Source organism: Giraffa tippelskirchi, chromosome 10 (assembly GCF_054371585.1).
Source record: "Giraffa tippelskirchi isolate mGirTip1 chromosome 10, T2T-mGirTip1v1.2.pri, whole genome shotgun sequence".
Taxonomy (NCBI): Eukaryota; Metazoa; Chordata; class Mammalia; order Artiodactyla; family Giraffidae; genus Giraffa; species Giraffa tippelskirchi.
In genome coordinates this window covers 139,752,482-139,773,173 of record NC_137284.1, presented here as the reverse complement: position 1 = coordinate 139,773,173, position 20,692 = coordinate 139,752,482, and the positions used below count along the sequence as shown (strand labels likewise).

Here is a 20,692-nt window from a genome sequence, read left to right as displayed (position 1 = left end):
GGGATGAACTTCCTGGAAGGCAATTTGGAAATGTAGGTCAAATGTCTTTAGCCTGGCCATAATACTTCTAGAACTTTCCCCAAATAAACAGACCACACAAACATTTATTTGCAAGAATGTTTATTTGGGCCTAATTTATAACAATGAAACTGTAGAAGCAATTTGTATGTCTAAAAATAGGGAATTAATTTAATAAATTATTGTATATACCTAGGACAGTAAACTACACAGCCATTAAATTTGATGCTGTAGGAGAATCATGACCAGGCATATACACAAGTTTTACTAAGTGAGAACACAGGTTACCAAGCAAAAAATAGAGTTTATAATTAATTTTGTAAAAGAAAAGCAAGACTAGAAACATAAACACCAAGATGTTGACAGTGGTTATTTCAGGGGCTGCATTAGGGGTGCAGGGATATATATATGGCAGGTGATTTTTTTGTCCTTTTTTTTTTTACCAACCATGTATTAATATGTTATTGGTACAGAAAAGCATATATTTTTCTATGCCTCAATTCTTCATGTATAAAATGGAGATTATTTGTATTATATATTTGCATAGACCTAGCGAAAGGTCTGCACAGATTTATGCACCAAGATTTTGAGAGAGATTAGTGAAGAAAGGCACACTTGCTTTTTACTTCTGTACTGTGTTCAAGGGTATGAATCATTTTATAAGTGAAACAATTTTCTAAAAGGGCAGACTTTCAGACTCTCCCTTACCCCCTTCCCCTGCCAGATGTACTAGGAGCAGAAACCACTGCCTGGGGCAGTCCATGCCTTGGGAGCAAAGAGATCCAAGGCGAGGACTTGAAAACCTTAGGTCTGCTCCGAGGTCCCTATCTGATGGCTGTGTGCCCTTGGCTATGTCACTTTACCTCTCTAGGCTCTGCCATCTGTATTGCCTAAGCTGTTTGGCTGAAACTTTCCCTGCGCTCTAATTTAGAACTGAGTGGACAATTCATGAATTGGGGACTGAGTGTCTGGGGTCTTCTCCGAGGCACTCCATTTTTCCAAGGGCCCCCAAGGAGACCCCTGTAGACCACACTTCACTTCCTGAGAACCAGGGAGGAGCCCTTGCCGGAGGAATCAGTGTCTTTCACCTCCTCCTCCCCTGCCCATCCCTGAGATGGTACTGCAGAGAAGGAGGCCCAGGTAGGCGTGGGGCCCACGGATCACGGCAGGGAGGCCTGTGACCTCCTGTGACCCATGGGGCCATCCTCTCCTCCTGCAGGATCGTGTGTGAGATGGGAGAGGCCAAGCCCAGCCAGCACGCCGGCTTCGTGGAGATCTGTGTGGCCGTGTGTCGGCCCGAGTTCATGGCCAGGTCCTCGCAGCTCTATTACTTCATGGTGAGTCCTGACTGGTCACTGGCCTCTTTACCATGATTACTGGGCCCTTCTGGACCTCTGTGGGCAAACCCAGGCCAAGGTCTTGGGAGTCCTGTCCTGCAGCTCCTAAGAGTTGGGGAGCTGTGGGTTTACATCCTGACCCTGAGGGGCTGGGCTCCAGGGAAGTGGCTTTGACTCTCGGGGCCCAGGGTCCCCTTCTGGCTGAGCGTCAGCCTGACCTGGTGGGTGAGGGTGTGGGCTGTGCATGGGAACTCTTCGGATTTGAACCCTGGCTCTGCCACTTAATAACTGGGTGAACTTGGGCAAGTGGTTTACCTTTCTGTGCCTCAGTGTCTCCATTTGTAAAATGAGGATGACGATAATAGCAACTACCCCATGGTATTGTGGTGAAGATTAGATAGAATAGACTGATCACTTCTAGTATCACTACTGTGATGATTTCTAGGACTGCCGCCTCGCCTACTGTGCCCCACCCTTTCCCTGTGTGCTGGCAGTCCACCCCTTCCATCCATCATCCCCACTCACCAGCATCCTTGTCCTCGACTTCCTTCACGCCAGCTTCTCACACACATCTCACCCACACTCCAACCTGCCTCCTCCCACATTCTTATCCCCGCCCGCCCCAACACCCTTCCCCACATCTCCCTCCCTACCCCACAGCTTCCGCAGATCCCACCACTGCCCCACGTTCCCTCCCTGGCCCCTGAAAAGGCTGCTAACCAGCCCCGGCCAGGGATTCTTCAGGCAGGGGACCATCCCCTGCCACACACGCCATGTCATTTACAAAACTATTACCATCCAGTTAACTTCTCAGGTTAATGACAGATGTGATGAGATCATTTCCTCGTGATTCACAGCTGCTTTTGGAAGTGGAAGCCTGAAATGATGGATTTTTACGTCTGGGCATCAAATGCCCTGAAATATGTCATAGGAGCCTGTTTTTCTCCTTCCTTCCTTCCTTCCTCCCTCCCTCCTCTTTCAACTGCCTTCCTCCCCTTCCTTCTTCCTCCCTTCAGCCAACAACCACGTATCACCTTGCACAGTACCTCTCCCTGGGTTATTTGATAAATACTTGCTTAATTGGTTGAATGCTATAATTTGACACACCTGACTTGCAGGTGATACAATGATGAATCAGACCCCATATAACCCCTCCCTCACACAGCCTTGGATGAAGGATTCCCCAGGAGGGATGTACACCAGGTGCCCCTCGCTGCCTGCATCTTGGTCTCTCCACTCCTCCACTCTACTCTTTGAAAACCAACCAACCTTGTAAACACAGCTGACACTGAACCCACACACAAGAACTCATGGAGAGGAACACACACGTCATGGACTTAGCAGATGTGTAGTTTTACCTATTTGTTTAGCATTCGTACCCACACCTTGTTCTCAAAGAGTTTGAGGAATTTTCAAGTTAAACCCAATACACTTTAAGACAACTAGTGATACATGTATATATATTTATATAAATGTATATAATATATATGGGCTTCCCAGGTGGTGCTAGTGGTAAAGAACCCTCCTGCCAAAGCAGGAGATGTTAAGATATTCATATTCGATCCCTGGGTGGGGACTATCCCCTGGAGGAGGTCATGGCAACCCACTCCAGTATTCTTGCCTGGAGAATCCCATGGACAGAGGAGCCTGGCAGGCTACAGTCCATGGGGGTCTCAACGAGGTGGACATGACTGAAGTGACTTAGCATGCACGCATGCATATATATATATATATATATACAGACACCGTTATTCCAGCAGAGCTGAGATGAGAAGCAGAGAGAGGCTGAACCGGGGAGAGTCGGTGACAATGCTCCCCACATGTCTGAGAGGTGTATCATGGGCGGCGATACTTGGGCATGAAACCTGGCTCTGGATTACCTGGCAGGTGTGGTAAAAGGGAGGACACCGCTGCATGGCCAAAACAAGCGCTGGACTTCCTTGGCCAGTCAGCAACTTGGAACGGTGTTTATCCCGTGGTCTCTTGGCAGAGACCAAGTGAACGGTACCAGGAATGGCCGCCACCTCATGAGGCTGATGTTTGCTTTGTGCCTCAGCTGTCTCTGTTATGTTTCCAGCCAGACTTCTCACCTTTGAGACTAACTCAAAGGCCACTGTCCCCGGATGTCCTGCCATCACCTCCCATGGTCTACCCAAGCTGTCAGCTCCTGTAAACAGCGTGTCCCCTTCACTTGCCCATTTCCTGTCACCTGGGTGCACCATCTCGGTGGCCTTGTGGTTCAGCTTCCCCTGACATCTGATGTCAGTCCCTCCATCACCATGTCCTAGAGCCTGACTCTCCCTGTTTCCTGTGCCATTACACTGGCCCCCTTAAATCCCTGCCACTGGTCTGAGCCCATTCTAATCCAGCCACATGAGGCGGGGGGGGGGGGGATACCATTTTTATCATGTCAGCTCCAGGAGAGCCCAGGGTGCCCACCTCTTCTAGACTTTGTCCAACTTCCTCTGTCTGCTCTGCTCACCTATCCAATCCTTCCTCAAGCCTTTGAGTGGCCTGACTTCCTTTCCTTCTCTGTCTCCTTCTTCCGCTGCTCCTTCTGTGCTGTCTGCTCTTGGGCTTAACTCTTAGAAACTGTCTAGGCAGGAGACATTCAAAAGCCTCTTCTTTCTGTTCTCAGGGAAGGTCAGTCTTGCCAGCGTGATCATTTCTACCCCGGAGCAGGATGTGGTTGGATGTAGGTTATTGAGGGAAGGCTTCATGGAAGGAGCCAGAAGGAAAGGCAGGATCTGTCTAAGATGGAATACAGCTTTCCATATGGATCTCAAGTAGCGGGAGGCTGTTCCTGGCATAAGGTGTGATATGGAAGGGCACCAAAAGATGGGAGCAGAAGGGAGCCGGGAGGCAGGGGTCGACGGGGTAGATGAGAAATTGGACCAGAAGGGCAAGGAAGATGTGAGGTGTGGCCACAAGGCAAAAACGCACTGGTCCAGGGGGTCCCAGGGACCCAGATGTGGGTCACTTTTCTATTTGATGAACTATCCTGGGGATACACATCCTCTTGGGAAGAGGTTTGTGGAGGGGGAATGTTGCTAGGGACCCCATACTCCACCTACAGCCCAGGTTGCATTTAAAGATCCAGTCGTTGAGCGCCTCCATACAACTGCCAGCAACAGAGCTTCTAGGAGTTCATGGTGGGAATGAAGAGCAGAAGTCCGCTGGCTGTGAGTCACACCAAGAAGGCAGGAAGGACAGAACGCTCCTCCATCATGTTCCCCTCCTCCCAGCACCTCAGAGCCTTCACTGCCTTCCCACCCTGCTGGGCAGCTTACAGGGGGCACTCTTGGGACCTCCCATAGAAGCCCTCCAGATTCAGCTGGGGAGCCCCTTCCTGGCTCCTCTGGGGAGTAGGGGTACTTCTCAGGGCCTGGTGATGCTGGGGAGCCCCTCCCAGCGCCAGTTCAGTTCAGTCGCTCAGTCGTGTCTGACTCTTTGCAACCCCATGGATTGTAGCATGCCAGGCTTCCCTGTCCATCACCATCTCCTGGAGCTTGCTCAAACTCATGTCCAACGAGTCGGTGATGCCATCCAACCATCTCATCCTCTGTTGTCCCCTTCTCCTCCTGCCTTCAATCACTCTCAGCACCAGGGTCTTTTCCAATGAGTCAGCTCTTCGCATCAGGTGGCCAAAGTATTGGAGTTTCAGCTTCAGCATCAGTCCTTACAATGAATATTTAGGGCTGATTTACTTTAGGATGGACTGATTGGATCTCCTTGCAGTCCAAGGGACTCTCACGAGTCTTCTCCAACACCACAGTTCAAAAGCATCAGTTCTTCAGTGCTCAGCTTTCTTTATAGTCCAACTCTCACATCCATACATGGCTACTGGAAAAACCATAGCCTTGACTAGACGGACCTTTGTTGGCAAAGTAATGCAAGGTCAGGGCAAAGTTTGGGTCTGCCTCAGTTTCCCTCTACAAATCAAGCCAGGCTCTGATGTGTGGGTTTATTCACCCCAAACCATGATGCCACGGCCAGCAGACCCCAAGTCAGCACTCTCGGGCTTGCACCAGTTCCATCCCTAGAGATCTCTGTGAAGGGAACAGCTCTTCCCTCCTCTCTGCCTCCATCGGGGAGAGAGCCAAGGGAGGAGGTGGCAAACAATACCAAATTTGATTTCTGATGCAGACCCACTGAGAAATATTTGTGAAGCAAGCCTTGGATAATGAATAGTTTCTCACAAAACACCTGCCCCTGTCGCCCTCTCCCGGGCCCCTGGAATAACTCCGTGCTCAGCCAACCCCACGCAGAAACGCCACTGCAAAGCCAAGATTACTCACCTTTACCCCCTCTACCCATCAGGCTGTCAGAAAACCTCTTTTTTGTTTCCCTTTGCCCCCCACCCCTAAGTAACCCACTCACATTCCCTTTCCTCTCTGCGGAGGTCAGCAGGAGCCACCTGTGAAAGCTCTCCCTTTACAGACTGCGGGACAAAGGCACCATCGGTGGGAGGTTAGAACCAGAAAATTGTCAGGCGCTTCTGAGAAAACTATTTTTTTTTTTCATTCTTTGTGATCAGAGAGGTTAAGTGATTTGCGCCAGGTCACACAGCGCAATCTAGGCAAAGCTGAGAAAGGAAGGCTCTTTCCGAAGCTTCTTCCCACCTTTGCGCGGGTCTCAGGGTGAGCCAGCATCAGATCCAGGATAAGCCTTTTCTGGGCGCGGTGGGTGCCACCGGGCTGCCAAGCTCAGATCAGCGGGGACCCGGTGGGCGGGCCCCGGGAACGCGCCTGCGCAATGGTACTCGTATGTCCCCGCGCGTTCCCGCGAGTCCCTGCGCTTGTGCCCAGTGCGGGAGCCGAGGCGCGCCCCGGTCAGGCCGCCGGGCTGCAGGCTTCTCTCGACACTTCTCCCCTTGTGTTATTGATCGAGGCCTCTCCGAGCGGAGGTGGCCTGCCCGCTTCGAGGAGCTGAGTAGGTTCAACTTTTGGTGCTGAATTCTTTAAGGGAGTAGAGAAGAGAAATCTTCATTTAAATGCAGATACAGGCTTCTCACCTGGGACTAAGGAAAGTTTTTTCCATTAAAATGCTAATGAAAGAACAAACTGAAACTCCAAATCCTCAGCTCACACAGCCATCCCCCGCCCCTCCCTACCCCACCCGCTAATCCGACTCTTCATTCCATCCCCTAACCCTTCTTTGCTTCTTCTCCTGGCTTTCCCTGGGACTCACACATCCTGCGGCCCTGGCCGCTGGGAGCTTTGGGCAGCTCTCTGTGAGAGGCCTGTGGACGAGGCGACTCACCTTCGTGAGAGCAACCCACGCTGTAGACTGGAGAGGGGGTGAACTCCAGCCCCGGAGTCACATCTCCGGCCACTGCTTCACTCTGTGACCTTGGAAACTTAACATCCCTGACTCTTGTCTTTGAGATGGGCAATAATGCCTACCTTGTAGAATTGATGGAGCAATTAAGTATATATATATATATGAAGGGCATATGAACCTGCTCGCTGGGAGGCTGCCATGACTAAGGATTCCGGAAGGCGGCTCCAGGAGTGGGGCACTGCCCCAGGCCTGCCCGGAAGCATCCTCAGGCCAGATCCTTTTCTGCACAGACGCTGACTCTCTCAGACCTGAAGCCTAGCCGGGGGCCCAGGTCAGGAGGCACACAGGTGACCATCACGGGCACCAACCTGAACGCGGGCAGCAACGTGGTGGTGATGTTCGGCAAGCAGCCCTGCCTCTTCCACAGGTAACTCACCTCAGGACCGGCTCCAGGGCCAGCTCCAGGGCTGTGCTCCAGGGAGCACAGAGGGTGGGTGAGGCTGAGCATGGCAGACTCCAGCTGACCTTTTGGAGGTATTTTTTCCTTCCTGAGAAAGTGACCGTTCTCTTTGAGAGAAGACTTTATGGGCATGTTTGGCTGTGGCTCAGTCCGGGGACCTGCAAGGGATCCCTACCCTGGATGGGCCTGTCATGCTGTCTCCTACCATTTAGCCTGGGTGCCCCCATACCACCCACTGTGCAGGACCCTAGGGTTCCATAGGACAGGGTTTGGAATCTAGGGTATCTGCCCCCTGGGTTAGCTCATGGACAGCTACTGCAGAGCCAGCCAGGACTGCTAAAACCTAGCCAAGGGTCACAGAACCTCCAAAGGCAACTGACTTTCCTTTCCTTCCTTTGGTTCCACTGTCCAGTCCCAGGAGGACACACCTTCTGTGAGCCGTGAGCCAGGAACCTGGGGTGGGGGTGAGGGTTAGGAGGGAGGTGGGAAGCGAAAGGTACATCTAATACACAGCTAGAAGAGCTGTGGTTGGCAGGAAGCTCTGCAGAGAGAGATGGTCCTATGCAGAGATTGTCCTGGGAGAGTGCTATACTGAGGGCTTGATCTGAAGTCACACCAGGCCACACCTTGCCTGAGTGTTCCAGAAAACATGGCTCTGACACTTGTTAAAATGGTAAGGAAGAGCTTTTCAGGACTACTGCAATAGGTGTCAGGACTATCACAACGGGGATAGAGATCGGACTTCAAATACAGCAGACAGCTGGGGATTTATAGCCAAGGAGCAGAGTGAGGGAGGCCGAGGATGGAAAATTACCAAGAGGAAACAAGGTTAAGAGGATTCTTGCTAAACCGACTTAACAGGACTCTTGCTGAAGGCAGTCAAGGTGATCAGGTATCAAGAGTGAGGGAGGCAGAAGCTGCCCAGATATCAAGGGTACTCAGATATCAGGGTGGGGTGGGGGATTCTTACTAAATTGAGTTAGCAGGATTCTTGCTAAAAATGGGAGTAGGCAAGTGGAAGGCAGGGCCCCAGAAAGAAGCCTAGTCAAAAAGTGGGCTCAGAGGAACCTGTCTACAGTTGGGTCAAGGGCAGAGTCTTGTTCAGTAGATCTCAGGGCTTAGTGTCTAGGGCAGCACTCACCCACTGCCCCCGAGGAGTCTGATGAACAGGGAAGGGTGCAGGAGGACCCTGACCCCAGATTGCGGTCCTGCCTGACACCCAGGAGGTCAGCTCCCCATCTCCCCTCCTCCCTCCAGGCGCTCTCCGTCCTACATCGTCTGCAACACAACATCCTCAGATGAGGTGCTGGAAATGAAGGTGACGGTGCAGGTGGACAGGGCCAAGATCCACCAGGACCTGTTCTTCCAGTACGTGGAGGATCCCACCATCGTGCGGATTGAGCCCGAGTGGAGCATCGTCAGGTAGGAGCTGCCCCGACCTCGGGTGTCCCTCCTTGACTCTCAGAAACCTAGGCGATGAACTGGGAGTGATGTGGGTCAGACCTTCCTGCCGGGGCTCCCTCTTTCTACTAAGAACGCCTCTGAGCGGGACCTGGCTCTGGAGGCCAAGCTCTGGCCAGCAGGAGCTTACAGTCCCCGATTTGAGGACTGGTGGGCAACTAGGAAAATGGTGAGCGCTCTGGACTCTGAATCCAGCGATCTGAGTTCAAATCTCGGTGGGACCGTTGGACTTCACAGGTGGCGCTAGTGGTAAAGAACCTGCTTGCCGATGCAGGAGACGTAAGGGATGCGAGTTCGATCCCTGGGTCGAGAAGATACCCTGGAGAAGGGAATGGCAACCCACTCCAGTATTCCTGCTTGGAGAATTCCATGGACAGAGGAGCCTGGCAGGTTACAGTCCATAGGGTCACACAGAATCGGACACGACAGAAGCGACCTAGCACGCGTGCATGCACGGGCAACTAGGAGGCTGGACAAGGCTGCTGAGGGCATCCTGACAGCATGGATGCTCCCTGGTGATCAACGGGAAACCTTTGTATCAAGGCCTGGGAGGGGGGGCAGGGTGGGAAATAGACTTAGGATTAGAAGGACTGAGTGCAGCTCAACTCCACTGCTTAGCACCCAAGGGACCTTAAAGATTAGCTAGCTTCCCTGGATCCAGGGTTTCTCATAGGACCCGGAGAGGATTATGTGAGCTACAAACACCCAGTGTGGTGCCTGGCTCCCCTCCCCTCCCCTCCTCTCCACCCCTCATCCTCAGCCCACCCCACTGGCCGCTTCAGCTCTGGAGGCCGTCTGGGGTCAGGAGACCGGGCAAAACATGAAGATGTTGTCTCCACAAGCCAAGAGAGGGGTCAGGGACGACTCCAGTCCAGAGAACAGTCTTTTAAACAGGATCAGTAGACTCCAGCCCAGGGGCCAAATCTGGCTGTCTGCCTGCTTTCATAAATAAAGTTTTATTGGAACACGGCCATACTCATCCGTATATGTTTTGTCTCTAGCTGCTTTCTCACTCGGAGAAGGCAATGGCAACCCACTCCAGTACTCTTGCCTGGAAACTCCCATGGACGGAAGAGCCTGGTAGGCTGTAGTCCATGGGGTCGTGAAGAGTTGGACACAACTGAGGGACTTCACTTTTACTTTTCACTTTCATGCATTGGAGAAGGAAATGGCAACCCACTCCAGTGTTCTTGCCTGGAGAATCCCAGGGACGGCGGAGCCTGACGGGCTGCCGTCTATGGGGTCACACAGAGTCGGGCACGACTGAAGCAACTTAGCAGCAGCAGCAGCTTTCTCACTACAGCAACGGAGCTGAGTAATTACAACAGACCATGTTGCCCCGAGGAGCCTGAAAGATTTACGCTCTGGCCCTTTACGGGAAGTTTGCCACCTGGCCTTACACACCCAGACGAAAGGCAGCCTTTGGGAGCCTTTGTTGTCCTCAACAGTTACTCTGTCTAAGGCCCAGGCCTTATAAGCTTTAACTGTAACCTGAAAGCAGATAAATATAAGACACAGAGAGGGGCAAAGAGCCTGTAAAAACTATTCCAGGATTTGCCTCCAGGGCCTGGTGAGTCCAGGAAGTTGGCACAGCCCCTGGTTCTTAGACAAACTCTATGGTTCCCCAAGGCGTTCACAGCCTGGTTTAATTCAGCTCTTCCTCGTGCCGCTGTCACAGAAATAGAGGTGTTGGCCTTCCTGGCACCCGGCAGTCACCCTCAGTCACCCTCACATGGAGAGGAAGGCTGGAGGTGCGTTCTGAGTGGGTGGGGCTCCAGGAGGGGGTGTCACTGCAGTTAACGAAGTCTGGAATGGGGGTGGGGCTCTGCAGACCTCTAGACTTCCCACTGCTTGCAGCCGGAGTTACTGATCAACAGCGATAGGGTGATGGGGGCATTTGATAAACGTGTGTGGAACTGAGGAATGAGACGATCAGGAGATGGCTGGACACTGGAGGCTCATTCGCCGGCCCTCCTGGGGGCAGAGAGCCTCTGTGGGTCTCTCCAGAATGTTCCTGCATGTGTGTATGTGTGTGTTTGTGTGTGTGTGTTTCAGATAGGACAGGTGGAGGGCAAGAGGAAGAGAGGGTAGTAATGGATAGAGCAGTAGAGATGAATGTGCGTGTCAAGGATTCTTTACCCTCAATCTTATAACCACTTACCCATTTTAAGTAGGTTCTTCTCAGTGATACGCCCCTGATTGTAGATAACTTGATTCATCACTTCCCTTTGAGTAGCCCCCAAGGAAGTCACCCCCCATCCCATGCCAGCATCTCAGTGGCACTAAGGATAGGACAGTGGCACGCAGGTTTCCAATGCAGAGCTACCCAAAGACAAATCCTGTAATCTCTCCTGTTGGCAATCCTCTAGGCGACCCCTGCCCAGGGTGCGAGAGCCCTGGAGTGTTTTATATTTGCATTCTTACAGGAGGTTCCTGAGTGTCTGAACCTCACCCTTTCCCAGGTCCAGCCAGCTGAAGCCTCTAAGGTGGAAATTTGTAGTGTGAATGTCCTGTGCTTAGACTTTGGAGGGTCTGGTAGAAGATGGTCTGGAGCGAGGCCAGTGTGAAGAAAGTTCCCTGAGACTGGGAAGGGCAGGGAAAGAGACCCTGGGGGGCTACAGAGAAGCAGCTGGCTCAGGTCAGGAGGCTGGGGCAGGGGGCAGTGGGCAGCGGGGGGTGGGGGGGTGGGGGGGCAAGAGGGCCATGCTGCAGGTTCAGCCTCCGTGGGGTGTCCACACTCTGAATGAGCTCAGCACAGGACGGCTGTGGACATCTGGTCATCACTGTCTCCCCCTCAGCTGCTGAGAGCTCATCCTTATTATTATACAGTCACTTGTCATCTTGGCCCCATGAACGTCATCAGGCCCCCCGGTTATCATTGTCTTCAGTGCCAGAGCTCCGCCTGATTGACCGTCATCATCATCTTTGTGCTCAAGAGTCATTGCTATTCCTGTCCCTGTCTTTACACGCCTCTTCTTTCTCCCCCGTCAGTGGGAACACACCCATTGCCGTGTGGGGGACTCACCTAGACCTCATACAGAACCCCCAGATCCGGGCCAAGCATGGAGGGAAGGAGCACATCAATGTGAGTCCCAGGCTGGTGGGCTCGGGGGCGGGGAGGGGGGGCGGGGGGCTGCGCTAGAGGGTGTGGGGCTCTCTGGGGGGCTCAGGCAGGCTCATCTCAGACACTGATGACCCATCGTGTGTGACGCCCCTTGACAGTGGGATGGTGGGATGGGGGAGCAGGCATGAGGCCATTTCCATACCCTGGCTAAAGGCATGGAGGAGCCATTGCTCCTGGGTTTCTGGGGTTTCAGACCCTTCTTCCTTCCTCCTCTGACCTCCAGTGCCACTCCTTAGCTTAGAGATAGCCTAGTGCCTGCCACAGCTGCTGTGGGCAGAGCAGAGGTAGGGACCAGCTTCCGAGCTTGTCCTTGAGTGTCCAAGTCAGGCAGTTAGGACCCATCTATGACAGTCCCTTGTCAACACCACGGAGGGAGGCCTGGTGGGTGGCTGGGGCTGTGGGTGTGTGGAGACCCAAGACATAAACCTCCTTCTCTGGCTCCCTCCCAGCTCTGCGAGGTTCTAAATGCCACTGAGATGACCTGCCAGGCTCCAGCCCTCGCTCTGGGGCCCGACCACCAGTCCGACCTGACAGAGAGGCCCGAGGAGTTTGGCTTCATCCTGGACAATGTCCAGTCCCTGCTAATCCTCAACATGACCAACTTCACCTACTACCCCAACCCTGTGTTTGAGGCTTTCAGCCCCTCAGGAATCCTGGAGCTCAAGCCCGGCACACCCATCATCCTGAAGGTAGATTGATGGGGGAGGTAGGAGGTGTGCAAGAGGAGGCTTTCCATATCCCAGGAGAAGGCCAGGAGTCATGGCCTTCTGCCACATCTCATGGTTGTGTCACTAGCTAGCAGAGGTTGTGTTGTAGCCCAGACTATGGTAAACATCCCTATGAGTCTGTACTAAGATGCACACTCTCTTTATGGGTCACAAAAGCCTAGTCCGGGCAGCCGGATTCACACTGGCCCACCTGACTTCCAGCTTTGGGTCAAGTCCAGGACTTGGGAGGTCAAAGACTCATACTGCTTCCTCTTGCAAAGCCCTTTGCAAACCACCTTCTAGGGCTTCTTTGCAGCATGGATAATAAATTAATTTTAACTCATATGACAATATGAATCAACTGGTAGCGACTGATTATAGCTCTGTGTTGACAAGGATTCTGAGGCTGCCTTTGGGCGAAGTTGAAAAGAGTGCCTTGATTATTGATTTCCACTGAGGAAAAGGGAATAGTAGTATAGATGTTAAGAATTTTTTGGACTTAACTAGGGAAGGTGGTCTCTCCACTAGCTCCCCAGAAGGATGGGGCCTCAGGGTGGGAGGACATGGTGGCCAGCCAATATCTGTGCTTCTGACTCTGGAGTGGAAACTCAGGTGCTCCTGTCCATGCAGGGCAAGAATCTGATCCCACCTGTGGCTGGGGGCAACGTGAAGCTGAACTACACCGTGCTGATTGGGGAGAAGCCGTGCACCGTGACGGTGTCGGATGTGCAGCTGCTCTGCGAGTCCCCCAACCTCATCGGCAGGCACAAAGTGATGGTGAGGCTGGCGGGACCCACCCCAGATGGGTGGGCACCAGGGATGCTGTGGGGCGAGTGGTCCCGCTCCATCCTGGGCCACCGGGGCTTTCCGAGAGGGGATTCTGGCTTTCTTGAACTTCCCTCCTGGCTCACTCACACACCCCACTTTCTTCTCCCCATCTCACTTCAGATTTCTTTCTTCTGTATTGTCATTCTTTCCATACTGGCTGGTGCTACACTAAGGACAATGCCAAACAGCATCCAGTGATGTGCTCAGTCACCTGCTGGGCTTCCCAGGTGACTCAGTGGTAAGGAACCCACCTGCCAATGCAGGAGACCAAAAAGGCATGGGTTCAATCCCTGGGGTCAGGAAGATCCCTGGAGAAGGGAATGGCAACCCACTCCAGTATTCTTGCCTGGAGAATCCCATGGACAGAAGAGCCTGGTGGGCTACAGTCCATGGGGTCTCAAAGAGTCGGACACAGCTGAGCAGACATGCATGGCAAGTCACCTGTTAGAAGCAAGAGATGCTTCCCAGGAAGGACCATTGTTGACCCAGGCTGGACATAATGTCACGTCTCGTGCCTTAGTCATCTGTCCTCAGGATGGGATGAGTCTTCGAGGAGCCAGTCTTTGAGGTCATGTGAGATTTTTTTAGATTCCAGTTGAATGCCATTTCGTCATGAAGATGGCCATGTTTGCTCCCGAATAAAATAATGTGGTTTTTCCAGTTCTGGGGGAAAGCTAAGCCATCCATCCTCCCTCCGCACCGATGCCCGCTCATCTGCTATCACAGCCAGTGATAATCCTCCTCCCTGGAGCCATTTCCCTCATCCGGCCCTGGTCCCCAGCCCACCGGTGGCTTGAGTCTGTTCCCTGGGATGCTCTGTCCCCACACCCAGCTCCCTCTCCCCCGATGTGTCCCCCCAGGCCCGAGTCGGTGGCATGGAGTACTCCCCGGGGATGGTGTACATAGCCCCGGACAGCCCACTCAGCCTGCCCGCCATCGTCAGCATCGCCGTGGCCGGCGGCCTCCTTATCATCTTCATCGTGGCCGTGCTCATCGCCTACAAGCGCAAGTCCCGCGAGAGTGACCTGACCCTGAAGCGGCTGCAAATGCAGATGGACAACTTGGAGTCCCGCGTGGCCCTGGAGTGCAAGGAAGGTACTGAGGGAGTGGTGGGGAGTCGGGCGCGTGTGCTCGTGTGTGTGTGTGTGCGCATCTCACACAGCAGCAGTGGGCAGTGCTAGGCCTGGGTCTCCTGCCTCCAGAACTTCTACCTCAAGCCAGGGTAGGGATCATTTCAAACCCCACTAGAGCCATTTCTAGGCTTCCCTGGTGGTTCAGACAGTAAAGAATCTGCCTGCAATGCAGGAAACCCAGGTTTGATTCCTGTTGGGAAAATCCCCCAAAGAAGGGAATGGCTCCCCACTCCAGTATTCCTGCTTGGAGAATTCCATGGACAGAGGAGCCTGGCGGGCTTCAGTCCATGGGGTCGCAAAGAGTCGGACTTGGCTGAGGGCTAACAGTAGCACTAGAGCCGTTTCCAGCCCAGGATCCTGGCCACGATGGCTTTGGCACTCTCTTCTCAGTGAGACCCAGAGGTGTCTTGCCATGACACATTCAAGCAATCTTCAGCTCTCTTCCTTCAGAGGGAAGGTAAGGCTGGAGGGCCGATCTGAGATTTAGAGGAAAGAGTATTTCACAGCTTATATTTTTAAAAAAATTACCAACAACACCATGAAGTGCAATCAGCCACACTAAATCCAAGAAGGAAATTTAGGAGTCAGACTCTTGTCACCCCCAGGATATCATTCGTGAGTCACCCTGCAAGGATCTGGGCTGGTTCTTTGTGGAGCTTTATACATGGAGCGATCAGCCTATTCCTGGGGCTCCGGCATTCCCACCAGGGAGGCCACGGTTCTCGGATGGGGAAGCAGACCTCTTCCACCCTCTCTCCACATCCTCAGCTGTCAACACAGCATCCGCCTTGTGGGACTGTTAATTACCGCCTTTTATTATATTTATGCTGCTTAATTTTTTTCTCCGCAATGTACTCTTCCCTCTAATTAGGTGTAGTGATTAGAATCTCTTTTATGTGTGCCAGGCGTGAGGCTTTGAATATTGGAGGCGCTCGGTGACTTGAAGGAAAGCTGCAGACCTATAAAAAGCCAACCGCCTCCTTCTCCTCCCGCCAGCTGAGCCCCCCAACTGTGAGGGGGGCACAAGGAGAGTGTGAAGCTGGGTTCCTCTCAGAAAACATTCCGAAGAAGGAGGAATTAGCGGTCACACAGTGGCTTCCGGCTCAGGAGAGGGCTGTCTCTCGTTGGTGGGAGGAGGTGATAGAGCAAAGGACACATAGGATTGGCCCTAAAGGTATTTTCAGGCGTGCCCAGAGCCAGCTCTTGAACATTGAAAGGGCAAATTGGATCCAGGGAAGGCAACCTCCCGAAGACTTGACAATGAGTCAGGCCATCACCCAGTCACAGACTCAGAAGAGGCCCTGCCTGGGCCCTCACTGGCCTGACCTTCGGTTGTATAAACACACGTATGCCTGCACACACACGTACAGACACTCGGCACTCAGGTGGTCACTCATGCCCTCACACACCTTTACACTCACTCCCATGCACACACACATTTCCCCAGACAGACACACACACACGTGTGTTCCTCACTTGGCACACACGTGAGTGCTCATCAGGGCTTTTGGTGGCAGTACTTCCCAGAAAGGCTTACTGACTCCCCTTTCACACACACTGGTGTAAGCTCACACATATTGGTGCAGGTTCCATTCAGTTGTGTTAGGGTTACTCTGCCTTCTGAATCACTTTTCTTGGCAAGGCACCTCCCGCCGCACTCCCCATGTCAGTGTGACCAGGGGTGAGAGCAGCACCGAAGGGAATCTACAGTCGCCTCTGAGGGGTCCTGGGACCTCCCTGTTGTTCTGTCAAACAAGAAACATTGGTATCCTCAAGGCTCCGAGACCCAGGGTCACAGGCAGGAAGTCAGCACTTCCGGAGGGCAGTGGGGCCCACTGACAGTGCTTGGGCAGCTGTGTTATGGTCCTGTCATCAGCAGAGCCCACTGGGCACATGACTGGCATTTCAAGGGCCCTGGACCTCCACTAGGCTTGTGAATTCCTTCTGAGCCCACAAAGCATTTTGTTCCTACTTTTGTCTGTATAAATAGAAAGAAGCATTGCCTAATCAACGTCCACTGGCTGTTCTTTGCAGGCATATTTTAATCCATCTTGGTTTTGTGTGTGTGCATGTGTGTGTGTGTGTGCATGCATACACACATATGTTTGCATGCATATGTGTACATGTGCATTTGCACGTGCTGAGGGAGAAGATGGAGGTGGGAAGGACCAAGCACATTACCTCTGACAACCTCCTGGAGAGGAGGGCTGTACCCAGGACAGAGTGTGATCACACTGCTGTGTGATAATGGGTCCATGTACGGAACTTTCTCGGGGGACTGTGGGGGTTGATCTTGCAACTTCAGGACCATCTGGAGGTCTGGGCTTTCCCCCAGACAGTGGTACGCATCTGCAGATCATGATTCACCACTGGGTACCATCACCTTGAGCAAGGAAACACAAAGTGATATCCTGTGTGTTTATCCAGGAGGGATGTATCAGTTGGGCAGAGCCTTCATCTGGCCCCTTTTGGTGGTTTGATGGCTCCAGTAATCTGTGAGGCCAAGAACTGGGACTTCAGAAAAAATTGTTCCTAACTCCTATAAGGAAACCCACTGTAAAGCGCAGAATCCAGAGCAGACCCTCTATCACTGCAACCTCTCCCTCACTCCCCATGTCCTTCCATATCCCCCTACCCCTCCATGTATTTTGAGAGAGCCAAAGCCCTTGTCTTCAAAGTGGGAGGCCCTCGTGGCCCCAGCAACAGTGCAGATCTGTGGACCTTCTGGCCCCCAGTCATGTTTTGAAAGGATTTGGCCCAAGACAAGTTTCTTCGTTCTGCATCTTTCTCTCATTCCTATATTGTTCACCTCGGTTACATTAAACAACCCCTCCTTATTCCTACACTGCTGTGGTCCATCGTGCAGGTCTCAGGGGCCTGGGAGAGGGTTCAGAGTGTTGCAAGGCAGAGTAGCTCTTGAGCTGGCCCCACGCAGCAGTCTCATGAGCTTGTCTCTGTGCCAGCCTTTGCCGAGCTGCAGACGGACATTCACGAGTTGACCAGTGACCTGGACGGAGCCGGGATTCCCTTCCTGGACTACAGAACCTACACCATGCGGGTGCTGTTCCCGGGAATCGAAGACCACCCTGTCCTCCGGGACCTCGAGGTGAGAAGCAGTCGCCATGGTCGAGTCCTTTCCCGTCACAGGGTCAGTGCAGGGAGAGACATTGGCGACCAAGTCCAGCCTCTTTCAGAGGAGGGTCAGCTGAGGCCAGGGTGGGGACAAGACCTTGTGGTGCCAGTCTGTCCCTTGGGACGAAAGGGATCTCAGAGCAGAGGTGAGAGTAGGGCGTTGGGTCTTAAGGGACTGTGGATCCCCTGAGAATTAGATGGAAGCCAAAGACCTTCTCTGCGCCTCCCCCCAAAAACTGTCCATATACACAGAAACAGGAAATCTGGCCAACAATGTAGGGGGTTTGCGAACCCTTGTTTAAGAAACCACAGTATAAAGGACTTCACCACTTAGTTGGTGCTCAATAAATAAATGTGGAAAAGATAACTGCCGTGCTCAGGCGGGAGGTGGGAATGGGAATGATAAGAATGTAACTGCCTTTGTACCAGCAGGGACCTCATCCTGTGAACGTTTTATCCCACTTACTGTCTAGTGTAGTGTCTGGCTTATGCATATATTCATATTACGCTTTGTTCTGAAAGGGATTTGGAATGGCTTATAAAGATAAACACCAGAGAAAAGCGAAACATATAAATGAGGAAACCAGGGCAAAATAGTAATCCTAAGAAATAATTGCCCTGAGTTGACTGCTGACTAATATCCTGGTCCAGTTTTCAGTACTTTACATGTACGCATTGATGTAACCTCCCAGGAGCCCTCAGAATCAGGTACACCCATTTCACAGATGATAAAGTTAAGATCACACAACGGGGAGGGAGTAGGGCTGGGATTTGAGTCCAGCAGGTAGACTCCAGAGTCTATATTCTTAAGGACAAGGCTGTACACTTGGCTTCTGAGAGACTATGTTCATGTCATGGTTTACGGCTCTGGAGACTCCTTTGATGGATCAAAAATCTTCAGCCAGAGCACCATGGAAGATAAAACTAGTTCCATGTTTATATTGTCCATAACCTAGAAACAGACCTGTTACTTGAATTGCACAGTTAATGTCTGCATAGGTTCTCCAAGGGGACATAGAAGCTGTGTTCCCTGCAGGAAATGCAACAAGTGCCCGGTGCTCGGGGCCCACATGTTTCTCTGACTTGATTGTGGAATGAAGCACAGGAGCACGTGTATGTGTGTGTGTGTGTGCATGCGCGTGTGTCTGTGTGTATGACTTTTGTGTGGACTGTGCATACCTTATTTATCTTTGTCTTCCATACCTTCCATGTCTTTGTCTTACATGCCTTATTTATCTATTGTGTCTTCCAGCAAGAGTGCTCAGCACATAGTAGGCATGCAGGAACTGCTGAATGATTTGACTAGATGAATGTATGTCTGTTTGAATTAGGGTAGTAATGGCAGTCCTAGGAAGAAAAGGAAGTTGTGTTTGAATATGCCCATACCCCTCAAAATAAGAATTAAACTAGGATGAGTATATAAAGTTATTCTCTCCTTTTCACTAGCTCGAAATTTCCAAGTAGATTTCCCTTAAGCATTTAACTTTTAAATCAGATTTGCTGAGACCACTTCTAAGCCAGCATCCCTGGAGGGCAGCCTGAATACTTTGGAGCAGGACTGGGCCACAGCCTTCTCCCACACAAGGTGTTTTCTTATGGATGCATACTCACTCCACACTGCTTTCCTGACCAGTCCTATGGCCCAGATTATAAAGCATGCCACATCCTATGTATGATCTTATTCCTCATTTGATTCTGTCTATCTCATATCTTTCCCACCTGCCCTTGCACCTCCATAAATATTTTGTTTTGTTGTTTTAAGATTTTTGATGTGGACCATTTTTAAAGTCTTTATTGAATTTGTTACAACATTGCTTCTGTTTTATGTTTTGTTTTTTTGGCCGTGAAGCAGGTGAGATCTTAGCTCCCCGACCAGGGATCAAACCCACATCCCCTGCATTGGAAGGCAAAGTGTTAACCACTGGACCACCAAGGAAGTCTCTCTGGAGATGTTTGGATTGTCAGGCCTGGCTTGGTGTGGAATAGTGATCACCCAAGAGCAGTACATGCCAGAGGGCTGCTCCAGGTGGTGGAGGGGAGTTTCAGGGCTCATCCCCCCACAGGATATTGTGAGTGGTGGTGCAATTGAACACGGCACTGCTCCAGACTGCACTGATCATATGCAGCACTTCCTGGAATTGTGCAGTGCACAGCCTGCCTCACTGTCCGTAGCAGCCCTGTTTGCCCAGGACCAGAATCCTAATGATTCCCTTCCATTGCCTTTTTGAACTGTACCTGGCCCTTTGCTGAAAGCTGGTGGCATCTTTACCCAGCATCACTTCCCCGGGCCTTTCTTTAAGAGCTAGTTTTCCGAGAGAAGCTGCTACCCAAGTCCTAGCCTTAATCCTCAGCAAGGTGCACAGTCCACTAGCCCTACCCAGCAAGCTGGGCTCAACAGACAGAAACTCTGGGCCCCCTCACACCCACCCCAGGCCACCAAGCATGGAGCCAGCTCCCTCCTCCACTGTGTACTGCCCTGGCCCTGCCTGCCTTGTCCCCCCACATCTAAGGCATCCCCTAAACAGAGGCTTCTGGGGCTGCAGAATGAATGACAGCAGACTCCTTCCTCTGCCCAGAAAGCTTCAGGAGTCCTTGTTCAGTACAGTCCAGAGCACTGAACTGTACTCCACTTCACGGGGACACCACCCACCCTGCAGGCTGGACTCACAGGAGGGCACGTCCAGGAGTCCTTCACGCCACCCCCCATACACCCACCCACCCATCTGTCAGGGGCTGTGGGATGAACTCAGTCCATGGAGGGCTGCAGAAGAAAGCCCCTGAGAATCAGGGCTGCTGGATTCTGCCGATGACCTGACCAGCCTGTATGACTTCCCAAATGCTCTCTTCGTGGATACCCCATCTGTGCCTGAGACAGATCCTATGGCCCCCCGTTACATAGCCTTGTTCTAACAGAGGGCCATAGGAATAGCCTGCCACAGCCTTGTTCCTCATGAGGCACCTTAAAATCTCCCCTCAAACCTGAGGCTTCTGTCTTGTCCTTGCCTTTATCACAAGGGGAGACTTTCTGGTGCCCCCCCTCCTGCTCAGGAAGGAGTTAACAGCCAGCTTCACCGATCTCCCTGAGGTGGAGCCAGGAGACGGCTAATTGTCAGGCATGGGCTCTGAATCAGGCAGGTCACACAGACTTGTAAAAATTCTGGCAAAATATAGATAACATAAAATTTACCATTTCAACCATTTTTAAGTGT

At 52.1% G+C, this 20,692-nt stretch overlaps 1 protein-coding gene across 1 annotated transcript in view; it reads left to right on the top strand.

The window, feature by feature from the left end:
• The window catches only part of PLXNA4 (plexin A4), a 648,412-nt gene that overhangs the window by 581,292 nt on the left and 46,428 nt on the right, over nucleotides 1-20,692 (top strand). Inside the window, exons 16-23 of the mRNA XM_081532910.1 lie at nucleotides 1,238-1,355; nucleotides 6,929-7,065; nucleotides 8,356-8,520; nucleotides 11,551-11,644; nucleotides 12,133-12,372; nucleotides 13,021-13,167; nucleotides 14,079-14,313; nucleotides 17,315-17,457. Coding sequence (XP_081389036.1) covers nucleotides 1,238-1,355; nucleotides 6,929-7,065; nucleotides 8,356-8,520; nucleotides 11,551-11,644; nucleotides 12,133-12,372; nucleotides 13,021-13,167; nucleotides 14,079-14,313; nucleotides 17,315-17,457 — 1,279 coding nt within the window. The remainder of the gene's footprint in view (nucleotides 1-1,237; nucleotides 1,356-6,928; nucleotides 7,066-8,355; nucleotides 8,521-11,550; nucleotides 11,645-12,132; nucleotides 12,373-13,020; nucleotides 13,168-14,078; nucleotides 14,314-17,314; nucleotides 17,458-20,692) is intronic.